Source organism: Alligator mississippiensis, chromosome 2 (assembly GCF_030867095.1).
Source record: "Alligator mississippiensis isolate rAllMis1 chromosome 2, rAllMis1, whole genome shotgun sequence".
Classification (NCBI taxonomy): Eukaryota; Metazoa; Chordata; order Crocodylia; family Alligatoridae; genus Alligator; species Alligator mississippiensis.
The window spans coordinates 241,968,517-241,986,228 of record NC_081825.1 but is presented as its reverse complement, the minus strand read 5'-3'; the positions used below and the strand labels follow the sequence as shown (position 1 = coordinate 241,986,228).

The 17,712-nt window shown below is 43.2% G+C and overlaps 1 protein-coding gene across 6 annotated transcripts in view; it reads right to left on the bottom strand.

Moving 5' to 3' along the window:
- Nucleotides 1–4,953: 4,953 nt before the first annotated feature.
- BMF (Bcl2 modifying factor) overlaps nt 4,954–17,712 on the bottom strand; it is a 73,599-nt gene continuing 60,840 nt past the window's right edge. For 5 of the 6 annotated variants that reach the window (XM_019496542.2, XM_059723001.1, XM_059723000.1 and 2 more), the window contains one exon: nt 4,954–12,415. In XM_019496542.2, coding sequence (XP_019352087.1) covers nt 12,314–12,415 — 102 coding nt within the window. In that variant the 3' untranslated portion in view covers nt 4,954–12,313. The remainder of the gene's footprint in view (nt 12,416–17,712) is intronic. The other variant, XR_002093201.2, reaches the window with a different exon arrangement.

Here is a 17,712-nt window from a genome sequence, read left to right as displayed (position 1 = left end):
GGGGGGGGGGGGGGGAGGAACTAGTAGATATGCTGGAGGGTAGGACTAGGATTCAGCATGACCTAGACAAATTGGAGGACTGAGCCAAAAAAAAATCTCATGAAGTTCAACCAGGACAGCTAGGGACAGACATTACACATGAACTGGTTTAAGTGATCAGAAAATGGTTTAAACTTGTAACAGATGTTCAGTGCACATAAACCAGTTTGAGAATGGCTGAAACTGGTTGAGATAAACCTGGTTAAATGTAATATCAGACTTAACTGATTTGGCTCAAATCGGCTTATGCAATGTCTGTCCCAGACACCCCCAGCATCCTGGCATACTTAGGGTTACCATAAGTCCAGGTTTTCCTGGACATGTCCTCTTTTTTTGTGTCCGGGTGGGTTTTTAGAATAAGAGCAAATATCTGGGTTTTCTGCTCTCCTGGGCTGGCTCCTTGGAGCTGGGAGCAGAGGGCAAGGTGATTGGCTGTCGGGGGTCACGTGCTCCCTGAGCAGGCTCCAGCAAGGTAAAGAGACAGAAAGAGTGCATGTGTGCATGTCTGTGAGAGAGAAAGCAGGCATGCATGCAATGCGGGAGCTGCTCAGGCAGCAGGACAGGGGAAGGCAGGGGTCTGTAGGTTGGGAGTGAGGGGCACCAGCAGGACTGGGGGCAGAGGCTGTGGATTCAGAGCACGGGACACCAACAGGGCTGGGGGGCAGGGCAGGGGTTCCAGGTCCAGAGTGAGGGGCACCGGCAGGGCTGGGAGGCGGGCAAGGGACTGCAGATCAGGAGTGAGGGGCACAGGGGATGGGATGAGTGACTGTGGGTTGGGTGTGCAAGGCACTGGCAGCACCAGGGGGCTGCAGGTTGGAAGTGAGGGGCACCAGCAACGGGTGGTGGGTAGAGTACTGCTGTTTGGGAGGAAGGGCCACTGGCAGGGCTGGTCAGGTGGCTTGTCAGTGAGGGGCAACAGAATGGGTAGGGGCAGGGCACGGGCAGGTCACTGTTTCCCCCACCATCATATTCCCCCTGTCCTCCCCCTGACAGGTGTCCTCTTTTTCGGACCTGGAAATATGGTAACCCTAGGCATGATCTCTGGGCTGGGTGGGGCTTTCTGCTCCACAGCAGGGCTGGCCCCTCCCCTCTGCTCCCTGGCTGCAGCTCCAGCACAGGCTGCGGGCCACTCCCCTCCCCCCCCCATACTCCCTGCTAAGCAGGAATTCCCCCCTCCCCTCTGCCTCACAGAGGAAGTGTCTGTGTATTAGCTAGCAGACTACATGTTGGCTACAGTCCAGATGAATCAAAAGGTAGAATGGACAGGCAGAATCAACAAGTAGCTGGTAATGTCCCTCCATTGTTTTCTTAATTGGGTGATAAACACTGTTATCAATTCCCTGTTGGGCTAATCACAGCATCCTGCCAGAACCTGTCCATGCCCCACTCAGCTCCATGCTGTGGAAGGAAGGGAGGGCTGCTCTAGTGCCCCGCCCTTCTGCCCCCCAGGCTTCTGGCCTGAGCCACTGAAGGCATGTGCCTACATTTCTGAGATGTCTGTCCAGTTACAAAACTGATTTAGCCTAGCCAGGTTAGACTAACCTGCAAAGATTGAATCAATTCAGGCTCAGGTTTTTTTGAATGTCTGTCCCTAGCCAACAAGTTCGAAGTCCTGCACTTAGGACAGAACAATCCCATGCACCAGGATGGAGGCTGGAAGCTGACTGCCTGAGCAGCAGCTCTGCAGAAAAGGACCTGGGGGTTACAGTGGACAATAAGCTTAATATGAGCCAGCAGTGTACCTTTGTTGCCAAGAAGGCTAATGGCATCCTGGGCTTCATTGGTAGGACTGTTGCCAGCAGGTCAAGGGAAGTGATTCTTCCGTTCCACTCAGCACTGGTGAGGCCACATCTAGAGTACCGTGTTCAGTTTTGCGTGCCCCCCCCCCCCCCTTCCATGGAGAGGATGTAGACAGATTGGAGAGAATCCAGCAGAGGACAAATGAAAATGTTTAGGAGACTGGGACACATAACTTATGAGGAGAGGCTGAGAGAACTGAACTTATTTAGTCTAGAGAAAAGAAGACTGAGAGGAGATTTAATAGCAGCCTTCAACTAACTAGAGGGTGGTTCCAAAGAGGATGGAGCTGGACTGTTCTCAGTGGTGGTAGATGACAGCACAAGGAACAGCAGTCTCAAGTGGCAGCAAGCAAAGTTTAAGTTAGATATTAGAAAGAATTTTCGCACTAGGAGGGTAGTGAAACACTGGAACAGGTTACCCAGAGAGGTCTAGACAAAGCCTTGGCTGGGATGATCTACTTGGGGGTGGTCCTGCTTTGCATAGGGGGTTGGATTAGATGACCTCCTAAAGTCCCTTCCAATCCTAATTTTCTATGATTCTAAGTTAATAGCATAAAACTCAATTTCTGAAGTGTTATAGTATACATACAAGCTGGGGAGCTCCCCCCTTGTGAGCACAGAGGCGGAAAGGGATCTCGGAGTCATTGTTGACTCCAAGATGAACATGAGCCGCCAATGCCAGACCGCAGCCAGCAAGGCCAGTCATACCTTGTCATGCATCCAAAGGTGCATCTCAAGCCAGTCCAGAGAGGTGATACTCCCCCTCTATGCGACATTGGTCAGGCCACAACTGGAGTACTGCATCCAGTTCTGGGTACCGCACTTTAAGAAGGATGTGGCCTGCCTTGAGAGGGTTCAGAGGAGGGCCACCCACTTGGTTGGAGGGCAACAGGGCAGGCCCTATGAGGAGAGGCTAGGGGACCTGAACCTGTTCAGCCTCAGCAAGCGGAGGCTGAGGGGGGATTTGGTGGCTGCCTATGAACTCGTTAGGGGAGATCAGCAGCAAATAGGAAGGGTCCTATTCCCCCCAGCAGCACCTGGGGTGACGAGGAACAATGGCCAGAAGCTGCTGGAGAATAGGTTCAGGTTAGAGATTAGAAGGTACTATTTCACGAGTGGCTAGGATCTGGAACCAACTTCCTAGGGAAGTAGTCCTCGCTCCTACCTTAGGTAAATTCAAAAAGAAGTTGGACAAACACCTGTCTGGGGTCATGTGATACCAGTGTGTGCTCCTGCCAGTGGCGGGGGGTCAGACTAAATGATCTGTTCAGGTCCCTTCTGACCCCAAACTACTATGAAACTAGTAACAAATGCTTTGGAAGCAGAACAGATTACAGTCATCTCAACTGAGTTGCAGTTGAGATGACAATGACTAGAAGCAGGCAGAGGAGCACTGATTTAATCTAATTTTGATTAGTTTGCAGATTTCCCCTTCAGATCCTGTCTAAATTCAAAATACCATCTTCTCTGCACTGGTGAGCTTTCTGTGAAAATAGCTCCTTTCAAACTTAAATAATTGTATATGTTTGATGTCTCACCTAATGGAAATGATCAAGAATGGAGAGTTTGATTTTGAGGGCAGATCTCATTGGCTCTTTTCACCCCAGGTTTTAGTATATGAGAAAACAAACAAACCAACCCTTATTTAGTCACACTTGCATGTCAATTAAACAAGGCTGTGCTTACTCCTTGGAAGATCTCTACAGAATGGTCACAGACGTTTGGGTACCAGTCTATGATTCCAGTTAAGTGCAAGCTCCTTTTGCTGCTCTGGATACATTTCTCCATATTACAAGAGTACTACATTGAGTTCATATTAAAAACAGAATTTTACTTTGATAAGAGAATGATGAAAAGACCCAAACTGATCAGTGGTGAGATTTTAAATCACACAATTGTCAGGAAATTCAGCGTTAACTCTCCCCCTACTGCCCGTCTGCATCAATCTTACCCTGTCCCCTCATACAAGTGTATGACAATAAGCTCTTTCATGATCACATGAGACTGGGCAGGGGGACACACTTTTCAGCAGGCCTAGTACAATGAAATGAAATTGTACTTTTTTCTATAGTCTTACATGCACATGTTGCTTTTCATATTACTGCATACATCACATGTTCAAGAAATAAATGAAAGACCCTATTGTACTATACACACCAAAAGGAGGCAACTTAACCATGGAGTGGGGTCATTAATGCAGTTCCCTAAACCTTTTGGAGGGAATGTCTCACAACATTGTTTAATATAGAGGGAGAATTAATTTATATCCAAACCCTCATCATTTTATGGATAAACTATTGACATACATATCCCCAATTCTGCCCTACCTAGGCAGGACACTATAATAAAGAGATTTCCTCCAGTTACAGTAACACAATAAAATTGAATTGAAAGGGAGATCCTGATGTTTACTAAGGACAAATCTGCATTTGCTATCACTTGAGGAAGTCAAGACTTCCTCAAATTTTGCAACTGAGGGATGCATTATCATCTTACAAGGACCTCTTAGAGCCACAGCTACTCATGTATATTTCTTGCAAATGGAGAGATAAGAAAAAGTATTAACCTGAATCTTCACTGGTTTAATGAATGGCAATTGCATTCATCAGAGCCTACAGCTGAACAACTTTGAATATAGTTGTCTGGAAAGTATAGAGAAATAGCAGGCAGAGGCCACATTTTAGGAGTGTATACTACATGCTGGTTTAAGGGATACAATTCGCAACTTCATGATTTGGAGAGTGGTAGGTGAAACTGTGCTCCTGTCAACAATAGCCCTGTAAAGCCCTGTGTCCTGAGCTGAGAACAAAGCCTCAAATGACTTTTCTATTACATGTATGTGTTACATAATTCAGGTTCCAACAGACTGGGAGGTGCTTATTTCTTTTTCTGTGCAAGGATAGTTATTCTGTCTCAGAAAGAAATCTTGGTTTTATTACAGGCCTTGGTAAAGGCAATGTAATAGGGAGTACCCAATGAATACAACTACTAGAGTTGTACTACTGACTTTTATATTTTGCTGATCTTCAGATTCAGTCAGCTGCAGAGAATCTAGTCACTAGAATGGATTGCTGTCTTGGAGCCACTGAATGACAAAAGCAAAGGATGGCACACACAGAATTTAACATTTTTATTAAAAATTGTACCAATTATTAGAAAAAAATGACATGTATTAAAAAGCACCAGAGAGAAAGCGCAAAGCAAATATACTGCACAGATATAAAACGTGGAGTCCCAGTCACCATCAGTACACAGAGGAGTCCTGGAGGCACACAACCAGTATAAACAAAATGCTACATTCTCACTGGGTCTCAGTCCATGGCAAAGGAGGTTGTGTATACTTCAGGACCAGTTCAGGTAGGCATCTCACAGGACAGCATTGGTTGCACTTCTTCAGCTGGGAGAGCATATAATGCTCTCCATGAACAGTAAATAACATTTTAATAATACACCAAGAACCTCTATCCCCACTCCTCCTTGACCCTGAACTTTGTTGCTTTTCCGAGGCAACTGAGGATACTAAAAAGCTTTAAAAGTTCATGTGTCCTATAAACAAAGAAGTCCAGGGTGGGGGATGATTCCACATTCAAGATATTCTCATCTATGGATCCAAACCCAGAAATGCGGAGGACACCTGCGTACATTTCTGATACTACAGAAGGAAAAGGAAGAGGATTTGGGAGTGGGAGGAGGGGGAAAGATATATATGATTAAGTTGTATTTGGTTTTTAAAAATAGCCTAACTTTAGGCATCTAAAGTTCATATTTAGTATCAGGATTTTCAGGTATACCTAAGAGGTTGACATTCAAATCCCTTAGGCTCTTCTAAAAATTCCCCCTTAGAAGCCTAACTTAGGCACCTATTTATTAAGGTCTTTGTCATACTTTCTTATATCATGTGATTATAACAAAGAGTGGTTATATAGCCTTTCTAACCTCAATTTTTCCTTACATAGCTGTCTGACCAAAACTGGAATTGCCTTCTGAATGGTGCAGAGTTGGCTCCCACAAGCTGAGTCGTCTGTGGTGAGGCTCTCCCAGGGCTGAGTCCACAAGTTTAGGGAGACTCCACTAGGTTTAAGGATAACTTTATACATGCAAATTTGTCATAATAGATTTTAAAGTTTAAAGATCTACCCCACCCACCCCACCCCTCCATTTCCCAAAGGCAGCAAATAGTCTGAAGACAGAACTGAAAAAATGGCTTTAAAAGAAAAACCACAGACATAAGTTTCACTTCCCTGAAGCCAACTTCCAGCATGGTATTCATAGGAACTGACCCTTTGTTCTGTGGGAAGAGGGGTCGTTGGGGTGGGGAGAGTGGAAGGTATGGAGGAGAGAAGGGATGTCAGGCTGCACATCATTTAAGAACATACACATACAATTATGATCCAGTGCATTTGATGTGTTTGGTCTTTTCTGCTTTTCCTTATGGGTAAAAACTGAGCTGTGTACCACCAGGATGGACATGTACAAACCAAAGAAACAGTGACAACAAGAGCTCTTTAGGAACCATAAAAAAAAAATCACTGAACAATCTTTTACCAATTCCTTGAGGTATTTCTTTTTCTTGCTAAAACAGTCAAAAGAAACACATGAGCATTTTTTAAACAACCACAAAAACTGTTTTTAAAACAATATTCTTTGGAATGATATAAAAAGCTTTTCCATCAACTTATTTTAGTATGCTACAGCGTTTGGCTCCCATACAGAAGTCCCACTGATGTAAACGGGCATATGATCCTTGGTTCAGAATCCCCAAAACAGCCTGGCAAGGTTGGTAATAGTAATGTGTAAACTAAGGTAAGCCCTCCAAAGTTGTGTAATGTCTCTAGCTTCCAAAGTACCTGCAGAGTCCACTCCAAGGACTTCCCTTGGTTCAGAATGGGGCTCTAAAAAGGTACCAGCTATTTTACTATTTGTACAGTCTCACTAGAGAGCATTATAGATGCTGCTGAAGATCAGCAGAGGTAAGGATTAAAGTGACATTGCAGAATTTGTACACTACAGATTGCAGCAAATGCCTGAAGTCTCTATTTTACCTCCTCCTACTTTATCAGAATTTAGAACTTCCAAAGGGAAAGGCAAAAAAATCCCTGAGCCAAATACATCCCTGGCATAACTTCACTTATTGTAACAGAATTACACTGGGCGCGTCTACACATGCAATTAATGCAAAGCAATAAACTCTGGAGCTTATTGCTCCCAGGTGTATTGTTTGAATGTGTGCCCAGGACCACAGCACGTTGAACTGGGCTGGAGCAGCCCGGTTGGCAGAGGGCCCCAGGAGAAGCCTGCCAGCTTGGGGCTGCTCCCTTCGCTTGGCTCAATGTGCTGTGAAGGGGCTGGCTGGTGCATGAGGGTGCTCCAGTGCAGGGCCAATAGGCAGGTAGCCCCTGCACTGAAGCATCTTCATGCCCCAGCCAGCTGTGGCAGCATCTACAAGTGCGCTGTTACAGAGTAAAAAACTCTCCAGCAGGACAGTAGTAGATACAAGTACTATCCTGCTGCAGAGTTAATTTACTCCAGCCTAATAGGGGAGGATGTACAGACACATGATGTTTACTGTGGAGCTAATTAGTCTACTCCACAGTAAACATCTTCTGTGGACACAGCCACTGAAGCTGAAATGGCATCATGGGGGTCTAAGACCAGTCACATCTCAGACATCATTTATTCAAGCTTTGTTTGAAGCTTGAAGGAGCAAAGGCTATTAGTTCTTCCCAGAAGCCAGTCAGAAGAAAAAAAAGTGTTCACTAGTGTCCTGGTTCTATCACAGAGGATTGGTTTGCTTTCCCCCTACCACCTTCTTGATACAAAGCTTAAGAAAAGGCTCACAAGAATGGTTCACTCAAGAGCCTGCCTCCCAACAAGAGTTCAGACATCAAGAACACTGACAAGTACTTACTGCTAGCAGGCTGCTTAAATTGTCTGAAAATGACAGACAGACTTGATACAAAAGGAAAATAGATTCCAAAGAAATAACGACAAACAAATAGAACAGTAACAGTTAATACACACAGTAAGTTATGCAGAAGTCCATACCTAGCAGAGACCATCAGTACCTTGAGAGAAGTCTGCAGCCCACATATTACCAGTGGCCACTCCATCTCTCAGAAATCCGTTGCATCCTCTACCTGCACATTGTCCTAGTCATGGCAGTTTGCAGCTACTTTTGGATAGTCACTTTATGATTACTGGCTCAGGTTTCAAGAACTGCAGGAAACAAAGTAGGGGATACTTAGTTTTACTAGCACCAGGCTTACTGGATCCAGAGAAGGTTTGGGCAATATAGATACTTGAAAGAGCAGAAGGACACAAATTAACATTTACCTAGAACTCCTCCCCTCAAATCAAGAAAATTAGGGTCTGAAAACATTTTGGTAATCCTGAGAGGGGAAATGGACTTCAACACTACTGGTGCCATCAATTTAAGATCAATATACCCCAAGAGTTTCTCAATTAAATAAGAATTAGCTTACGAGAAAGAGAAACCTGCCAACTTCTTAGGAACACTTTAGCCCACATTGAGTATATAGAAAGCGACTAAACATTGAAATCCCACCAGGTCACCAAGGCAAACCAGCATGTAGCCATCCAAGAGCGTCCCATCCCCTTGTTAACTAAAAATGCTTCTCAAACCAATCTACACATTTCTAAAGGTGGCCAAATGTAATAAAGATGCTGAGATGAGCATGCCTTTTGAAGTACATGCTAAACCATCCCTATTTAGGCACAACAGGCAACAACTATTGCACAGATGAGGTGTCTGCTGCTAACCTGTATAGGAGGAGATCTACACTGCAGGATGAAGGGAGAGGATGAAGGAGGAATCCACTATTTTTAAGACAGAGTGAGATGTTAAGTAGCAAGCAGCTCATGTTCTCTATGAGGTCAATAGCAAACTCTACCCCCCAGCCAGAAAAGAAAACTCTTGATTTGACTTCATTTTTTTAACCTCCAATATATGCAAACATGGGAGGTTCTTTAAAAAGAGCATCAGTGGTTGTCACGTTTCTAGCTTTCAGCAGCACCACAAGTATTGCAGGAAGTCAGACCTTGTCTAGAGGAAGTCCAGCATCTGCATTCAAGTGGTATATTTCACCCTTCACTGAAAACACAGAACCAAAGGATTCTAACTTAAGACACCGAGATGTGCAGCTTGATAAATTTATTGTTAGCAGTGGGCATCATGGCCAGGGACCTCCAACTCTTCCCGAGCCAAACACTTCTCTGTAGGCAGCCTGAGTACAAAGCTTCTTAAGTCAGGGGTCCACAACCTAAGGCCTGTGGCCTAGATCTGGCCCATAAAGATTGGATCCTGCCCACAAAGATCTGTTCCAGCCTATGTTTTTTTAACCATATACTTGTTCCCTGCTGCCCTCCCAGATTACCACTTTATGTGCAAAGAGAGTTGCTCTCTAGCCCCCCTAATGCAGGCTGTGCTTACTGTTGCTGCCAAATTAGCTGCTCCAGGTTGTCCTTCACCGTGGTTTTCAGAAGCACATTTTTAGTTGGGGTCATATTAGGGGAGTAAGAGAACAGCCCTCCACATAAAGTAGCCGGGGGATCAGTGGCCTGCAGTAGCGGCTGGGTTGCTGATGACACTAAGATGTGGGGTGAGGTGGACACACTTGAAGGGAGAGAGAGGCTGCAACTAGATTTAGACAGACTACAAAAGTGGGCAGACGAGAATAGGATGGGGTTCAACGTAGATAAATGCAGGGTGCTGCACCTTGGGAGAAGGAACCAACAGCATACATACAGGCTGGGGAGTTCCCTTCTTGAAAGCAGAGAGGCAGAAAGGGATCTTGGAGTCATTATTGACTCCAAGATGAACATGAGCTGCCAATGCCAGACTGCAGCCAGCAAGGCCAGTCATACCTTGTCATGCATCCAAAGGTGCATCTCAAGCCAGTCCAGAGAGGTGATACTCCCCCGCTATGCGACTGTGGTCAGGCCGCAGTCGGAGTACTCCGTCCAGTGCTGGGCGCTGCACTTCAAAAGGGATGTGGCCAGCCTGGAGAGGGTTCAGAGGAGGGCCACCCACTTGGTTGGAGGGCAACAGGGCAGGACCTATGAGGAGAGGCTAGGGGACCTGAACCTGTTCAGCCTCAGCAAGAGGAGGCTGAGGGGGGACCTGGTGGCTGCCTACAAGCTCATCGGGGGGGATCAACAGCAAATAGGCAGAGCCCTTTTCTCCCCAGCACCACCTGGGGTGACGAGGAACAATGGGCATAAGCTGATGGAGAACAGGTTTAGGTTAGAGATCAGAAGGCAATATTTTACAGTTAGGGTGGCCAAAATCTGGAACCAACTTCCCAGGGAAGTGGTCCTTGCCCCTACCCTGGGCAAATTCAAGAGGAGGTTGGATGATCAGCTGTCTGGGGTCTTGTGAACCCAGCATTCATTCCTGCCTGTGGCAGGGGGTCAGGCTAGATGATCTGATCAGGTTCCTCCTGACCCTGGCTACTATGAAACTATGAAGCACTGTTCTGCCATTAGAAAAGGTTGCCAACCCCTGCTTTAAGCAGTAAAAGTTTCCCCGACTGAAAACAGAATTATAGATATGCTAGCAAGGGAGACACTACTGACTAACTCTGTAGCACACATACTCAAACAAAAAAAAAAGCAAAGTTGATCTGAGAATTGTAGCTCTTAACTCCAGATAAACATATTACTCTTCCTCTAGCTAGGAGGGAAAATAATCATTTCACATGAGGAAACCTGCTTGTACTGAAAGACGATCACTGCAGAGATTCATAAGCCAAAAAACTCCAGGGAGCTGGTTTGGAGGCTAGACAAATCCTGCCATGGAAGAACAGAATGCCAGTCAAGTGCTGGGGTTGAGTCCAAACATAACTGTAGTACATACTGTTACCAGGCACTTTAAGGCAATGATGAGAGAGCAAGGGAACTGGATCATTACAAATGTGAGAGACAGAAAGGGGTTCTCAAAGAAGAGCAAGCAAAAAGAGAGGGGGAAAAGGAGGAAAAGAAATTTGTGCAAAACCTCCTGCTTTTCTAATACAGTGATGCTTTGGTGTTCACTGTTCTTTACAGCAGATTAGGAACTCAAGAACCTTACAATAATCTGTGCTGATATTCATAGGATGACTAAAAGTCACTCTCCAGACAGATTCTCCTCAAGCTAGCTTTCTAATTTGTGATTTATATTTTCTAAGGCAAGTAGAGAAACATTCTGCACAAAGCAGAGACCCTATTGCATTTCCCTTACTGAATCTGTCATTGTATTTGTTCTTTTAGTTCTACTGATAATATTTAAGACTACACATACACAAAAAGTTCCTTTGGTTGATAATTCTCCCTATCCTGTTCCAAAAGTGACAGTTACATGCATTTAAAAACTCCTGAAGAATCACAAATCACAGGCTGCTTGGAGCTTGCATTCCAAGTAATATCTTTGCTGCCAGTCACTGTGTACTAACACCAACTTCCAGGATTACTCAGTGGAACAATGGACTAACTGCTTGTACAAACCTGCCGTCTATGGGAATCAAACTAATTGCCAGCTAATTTCCCAGTCAAATATGAAGTAAACATGTCAGATGCCTGGGATTTTGAATTTTTTGACCAAGCACATGATAACAAAGGGGAAAAAAAACAAAAACAAAAACCAGAGGACTAATGGAAGTGTAGAGATCAGCAGTTCTAGAAGAATGAGTCTTAGATTATATTCAGTTTTTATCAGATCCATCCTGGCTAATGGGCACAGTATATTGTGTACCCGACCTTTGCACAAAGATATAGAAAAGCCATCAATACTTCCTGGAAGATTTTAAGAATGTTCTTCTTATAGAAACAATTCCATTTGTTGGTGATAATGACAAGGAACAACTTCACGTGATGGATTTGCAGAGGCCAATGAAACCATTAAAAGAAACAAGATTTTCATTCAATTCTCGCTAGTAATAAAAATGCAAGGAAATGAAGCGTGTTCCATCTGCTGTGAAATATAAAGCCACTTCCTTGTCATTGTTTCTAAAAAAGAACTTTTTTCAAGGCTATCCCAAGGAGGAGACTACATTTTTAATTGGAAAGGTATTCAAAATATAGTTAAAGTCAGTGGTCCCAGACCCCATCTTTAGCCAGTGGTCAAACTGACAAAATGCTGCACTCCATCAACTAACAAAAGAGAGCAGAGGAATCTGTTAGTTTAGTATCTGCCTTGCTTGCATAGAGGTTTCTGATTCAAGGATTGAGCAGCAAGCTTTACCAAACACATCCACATTCTAAGACTTTCCTTCAACAGTGTTAGACAAGAGCTCCCAGCCATGGGAGGCAGGAAGCAACAAAGAAGAGTCCTTAAAAAACAAAAACAAAAAACAACTTTGTCAGATGATCGTAAGAGTTTCAAAGTCCTCACATCCGTCTGACGGCATGCGTCTCTCTCCTCCAAACCAGTGTTTGTTCAGTGCTCCCTGCAGACTGGACCTGGAACAGGTGGATGAGTCTCACCTCTGACCTGCTGGATTCCTGTTTGCCTCCACATTTAGGGCCAAATTATGTAGGAAGAGAAGTATCTGCCACCACACTTGATTTCTGTTCTGCTGATGCTGTAAAGACAATGGTCGAAATGAGGTTATTTATATTTTAAAAATTGCAACACACTACTTCTCTTTTCCAACAACTCTGTTACATTTTTCAAGAGCAGACACTTTAATCCCATCAGTACAACAAGGGGTGGGGAGAATAAGTTCTCCTGAAATAATTGTAGCTCTAACATTACAAAAAGAAAAGAGCAGACCCTTTATGCATTGTACACAAGAGGATTAAACTTTTTTTTTTTTGCTTTCAGGACTTTGCAGAGTTTAGCCAAATGCTGTTTTTAATCAGATTGGCTTCTGAGCCTCTCAAAAGCCCCAGCTGCATGAACAAACAACTTTCTTAAAAAAAAAAGAAAAGAAAGCCCCCCTCCCCCCCCCCTTCACCCCAAAAGTAGGGAAAAATATAACTGGTGATCCATCTGTAAGTGATTTGACACCATGAAGGTCAAAGGGTTAATCTTCAATTTAAACCACACTGCTGAGACAGCAAAACTCTGATTCCATCTAGTACAAGAAAACACACTCGCGCGCACACACACTCCCCCATTCCCTCCCCCACTACATTTTCCTTCCCAGCATCTCCAAGATAATACTGCCCTTTTTATAGCTACTTTTGACAGTAAGCCATAAATAATCAGCCTTGGAGCCCTTTCCTACTGACTGGAGCCAATTAAACTTTAAGCAAGAACATACTTGAAAACAAAAAACCCAAAACCAAGAGGTTATTTCAGGTCCCATTGTCAGGCAAGAAATTTGGGAGTTGAATTTCAGGGGGACACCAGACCACATAATACCGCTTTTGGGAAGGAGCACTGTTGCCTCTTTTGTTATATGTAACCACCTCTGTGAAAGTGGTTCCCATTATACCCCCACCTTCATGTATTTTAATAGCATCCCATACAAACAGGTGGGTTTCTCTTTACACTGCACAGCCTGGGATACTGTTTCACATCACAAACCAACCCTTAATTATAAGACCAGCATTCGCTTATTCATCCAGAATTCTCTATTTGTTAAGTGGAGCTGCTGACCTAAAAAAAAGAGTCCTCGGCAAACGGCAGAGAGGAAGACTGGCTTACAGTGACTTTGCCTCAGCACATAGGACAGCATGATAGGGCACTGAAGCACGTTATATGAACAAGATGTTTCAAGTTAGATTAGTCCAGCAGGGAAGAACCACATGATTGCAAGGCATTCTTTACATAATCATGAACTGAAGAGAGCCTTAATTGTACTTCATATACTGGAGTTGTTTCAAGAGAAATCTTTAACACATTACCATAAACTCATTAAATTGTGCTTATAGCTTCAGGATAGCTACAGTTGTATAAAAAGGCGCAATCTGAATCACTAATGCACTCAGAACAGGCTTTGAAAAGGTATTTCCTATATTCACACCATAGCAACAGTCCATTTGTATTTTATTCTTATCTCCAGATTTAGAAGGGTTTACACAGCCCTAATTACAACGTTTCAATGTCAATGTGTTCAATGCAAAATCCACAAGCAGTGATTGTGGAGTCTGCCATTACTGGGATCAATCCCCACAAACAGCCTCTCTATTGGCAGTGTTACACTTACAGGCAAAACCAACCCTCTCCACTAGCTCTTCACAATACTATTGTCAGGGTTGTGTTACGTGTCACTGGACCTCCAAATTGCTCTTAAAAAGACAGATTTCTCTCTCTCTCTCTCTTTAAAAAAAAAAACAAAAAACCCCCCCTCCTCTTTGTTAGACTTTGGAAATTTTACTCATTCATTTCTTTCCCTTCCCCAAGGCCACGTTTCAGAACCTGCTCTAACATGCATGTTCACCCACAGTGCCCTAAGAATATTTAGAAAAATGTCCAAATACTTGTTAAATAAAGGAAGTTTCTGGTAACAAAATGGGGAGAATTTGAAGGTACAAAAGCTCCAATCTACATCATTAGTGTTCAGCCTAAAAGAGCAAGAATGGGCACAAACACTCTACGACATTCCCAAGATAACACAAGCACGTGTGAAACCAGATTATTTCATCCTCTTGGTAACCTAACACACTCTTCTTTAAGCAATCTGGTAGGGGAAATTTAAAAGTTGGTTTAAATAACTGGTACCCAAACTTGAAATACAATATGTAGCAGTGAACTGGTGGCCCTTCTTTCCTCATCTGCTCAAGTTGCATTTTAAAATGTGCTTATTTCAGTGCATGTGTGTGGGAGGAAATGCATTTGTCTGAAGTGCATGCAATTCAGTCCTCTACAGAGGCAAAACCAGAATGCCTATACTACTGCCTTATTTCAGGTAAGAGGATTCTGATTTTCTTGTGCAACAAGGAAGAGATTTCTAAAAGTCAGTTTGTCTTATGAGGCTTACAAGGTGAACTTAAAAAACAAAGCAGGAGGAGAGAAGAGAGTGCTTGTCACTTTGCCAGATAAAAGGTCTGTAGCTATTTCCTCCTCTGCAAAAAGTAGTAGCTTTTAAAAAAAATATATATGCTCCAGGAATTCAGGCTGTTTCTACCCTGGAAGACTCACTGGTTGGCTGAAGAACTAGCAGGATCTGATATCACAAGTATCAAGGAAGAAAACTCTGACTGAGATAGGAAGCAAGTTTTATCCAGCTTCTTATGTGTTTATTTCCTTGGTCTATTTCAGTGGTTCTTAACCTTTTTAGATTCAAGGTACTCCTTGTTAGACTCTATGCATGCCTTGGAAAATGGCAGCTCCTAGTTTTCACTTATTTTCTGACTACAAAAAAAAAAATAGAGCAATTTTTCTGTTGCACAGAACTCAGAAAGACTTTAATAGGTCAGAATTTTTGTAACACTATTAATTTCTATGCAAAATTTCTGGGTTTAGCTTGTGAATCATGTTTGTACACCTAATAGTGTTAAACCTGAGTAGCACCCTGGTTGAGAATTACTGTCTATTTCATTCTGACACCTATAGTAAAAATCCCTCTTTGTCAATTGGAAGCCCTGACATTTTCAGTGAAGAAGGGTCAGAAATATGTATCCAAGATCCTGTGAGATTTCCAGGAAACCTCAGAAAAATTGGACTAGGTAGCATGTGGGGGAAAACACACCATATTTCCCTTCCCTCCTCTCCTCTCTAACAAATCGTTCTTATGCTTTTTATATATAAAGCAGTAAAAAAAGCTAAGTACTTAGTTTTAGTTTTCACAATCCCCTTCTTTTTTAATTGGACAGTATCTTTAAAATCTCTACAAGCCACCTGATTTTTCAATCTCTAATAAAATAATACCACCATCACCCACTCCCTTCTAATAATTGATCTCAAAATGCTGTACAAGAGCAGTCAGTACCACAGCTTGAGAAAAAAAGGCAGAGAGAGGTAACATTTTTTAAGTAAATTGAGGGTGGCCACTCAGTAGGCCAACGTCAGAGCTGGGAAGGTTGCTAGAATATCATTCCACTGTCCCACTCACTGGGCTATACTGCCTCTATTTTTCTCTGCTCAGGTTTAGTCAGATTCAAAAGCACCACTTCTTCACTCTAACAGGATGCTTTGTTTTCAGCCATATGAATTCAATGTGAGACAAGGGACGTGGAGAAAAAATAGCAGGCACTTTTTACCACTATAGACAGAAAAGCCACTTCAGAGGAAAAATTGACCCACACCTAAACAGGGCCTTTTTGGAATTTTCAGTAAGTATGAGTAACTTTTCTGTGGACATGCTTTTGCCAGGATGGAGCACAAAATACTCAAATATCTCAAGGAAAGATTTTTTCCACGGTATTGCTTGCCTGCCAGGAAGGACCAGAAATCTCCGGAGAGCCAGTTCATGAGTTATGCAGTGTGATTTCTGACATGCAGGTTCAGTCAAGTTACACAACCTTCTGCAATTCACCTAGCACTATGTCTGGTGCAGACCGATATTCTTCCTAAGGTTAACTATCCTGCAATATGTCTGATAAGAGCATTCATTAACTTTACTGTCAGAGAAAAACATTATGAAAATAGTTTGCTACTGATTCTAGAAGTGAGGGAGCCTGCCTACCCCCAACCCCCTCCAGCCCAAGCTGTGAGTAAAGCAGACTACAGTTGTAAAATGCCATAAGCCAACAGGTGACGCAAAAAGCTTAAAGCACATAAAATGGTTTCCTATTCCAGCTGCAGTCTTTTAAAGGAGGATATCCTTCAGAGATTGTCTGTCCAAGATGGTTTCACATATGTTTCAATGAGTCACAAGAACAGTCATTTTACAGGAAAATATCCAGTACAACAGGTAACACACCCCGTTTCTTGAACTGTCCTGGTATCCACCATGATATGGGTATATAAACATGTTAACAAGCAACATATGAGTGGTAATACATGGAAGTGGACCAGAGACAAAAATTAGGCATGTGTTTTCAATAATTCAGTATTCCTTCATGGCGTTGGACAGTGTGCACAATAAAAGGTATGAATATCTCTGTCAATAGCCAGCCTTATAGTTCTCCCACTTGTCAAAGCACTTTTATTCACACTCCACCCTTGGACACAGCACCATCATGAGATGTCAGTGGATGTGAGACATAGTACCTAAGAGGTTTTTCCTTGTCATACAGCTCCTTATATCAAAAGTAACAGTTGACTGGTTGTTAAGGAAGTTTGTTTTCCTTCTGCTGAAGAAGTACAGTGGATTTCTTCCTTACAAAATAAATCACATGATTATCAATACACACTTTGACATAAAGTTTGTGTAAGTGTATATACAAATCACACATGCATCCTGTACTGCTGGTGGTTCCTTATTACAAAATAACAGACCTATATTCATATTATGGCTGTCAGCAGCTCTTGGCTTTACTACATCTCTTCCTGCATAGTTGTTTGAAGGATCAAATACTGGTCTCAACCATAGTTAGCAGAACCATGATTTGTCCAAAAGTGACAACAGTACAGAATAAGAGGAATTCTTGTGGATATGTATGTAAGTCTTAGTCTTCCTTTGATGACTAATACAAGTGTTGCCAATATTACCTTTTCTTTTTTCTCCCCCAAAACAAGTAATACTTGCAACCTAGAAGTCACTGGCTCATTGTTGCAAGCTAGCTGTGGTTGCCAGGTGGCTGGAGACACATTGTGCTACCACATAGCAGACCTTAGTTTAGTAAGCCTGTAAGTCATCCCGCCCTTCCCCTCACAAAACACTGGAGGGCACACAAGGTGACGCCCAAGAAAGAGGTGAGGACAAGGGAGGAAACAAGGGAAGTCAAATTACCACATCTCCAAGTGGGCCTCCTAATGACTAGGGAGAAAAAAATACACCTAAGAAGTTCAGTTCTCTTGCTGTCACACTTAAAATGGGGTTCAGCA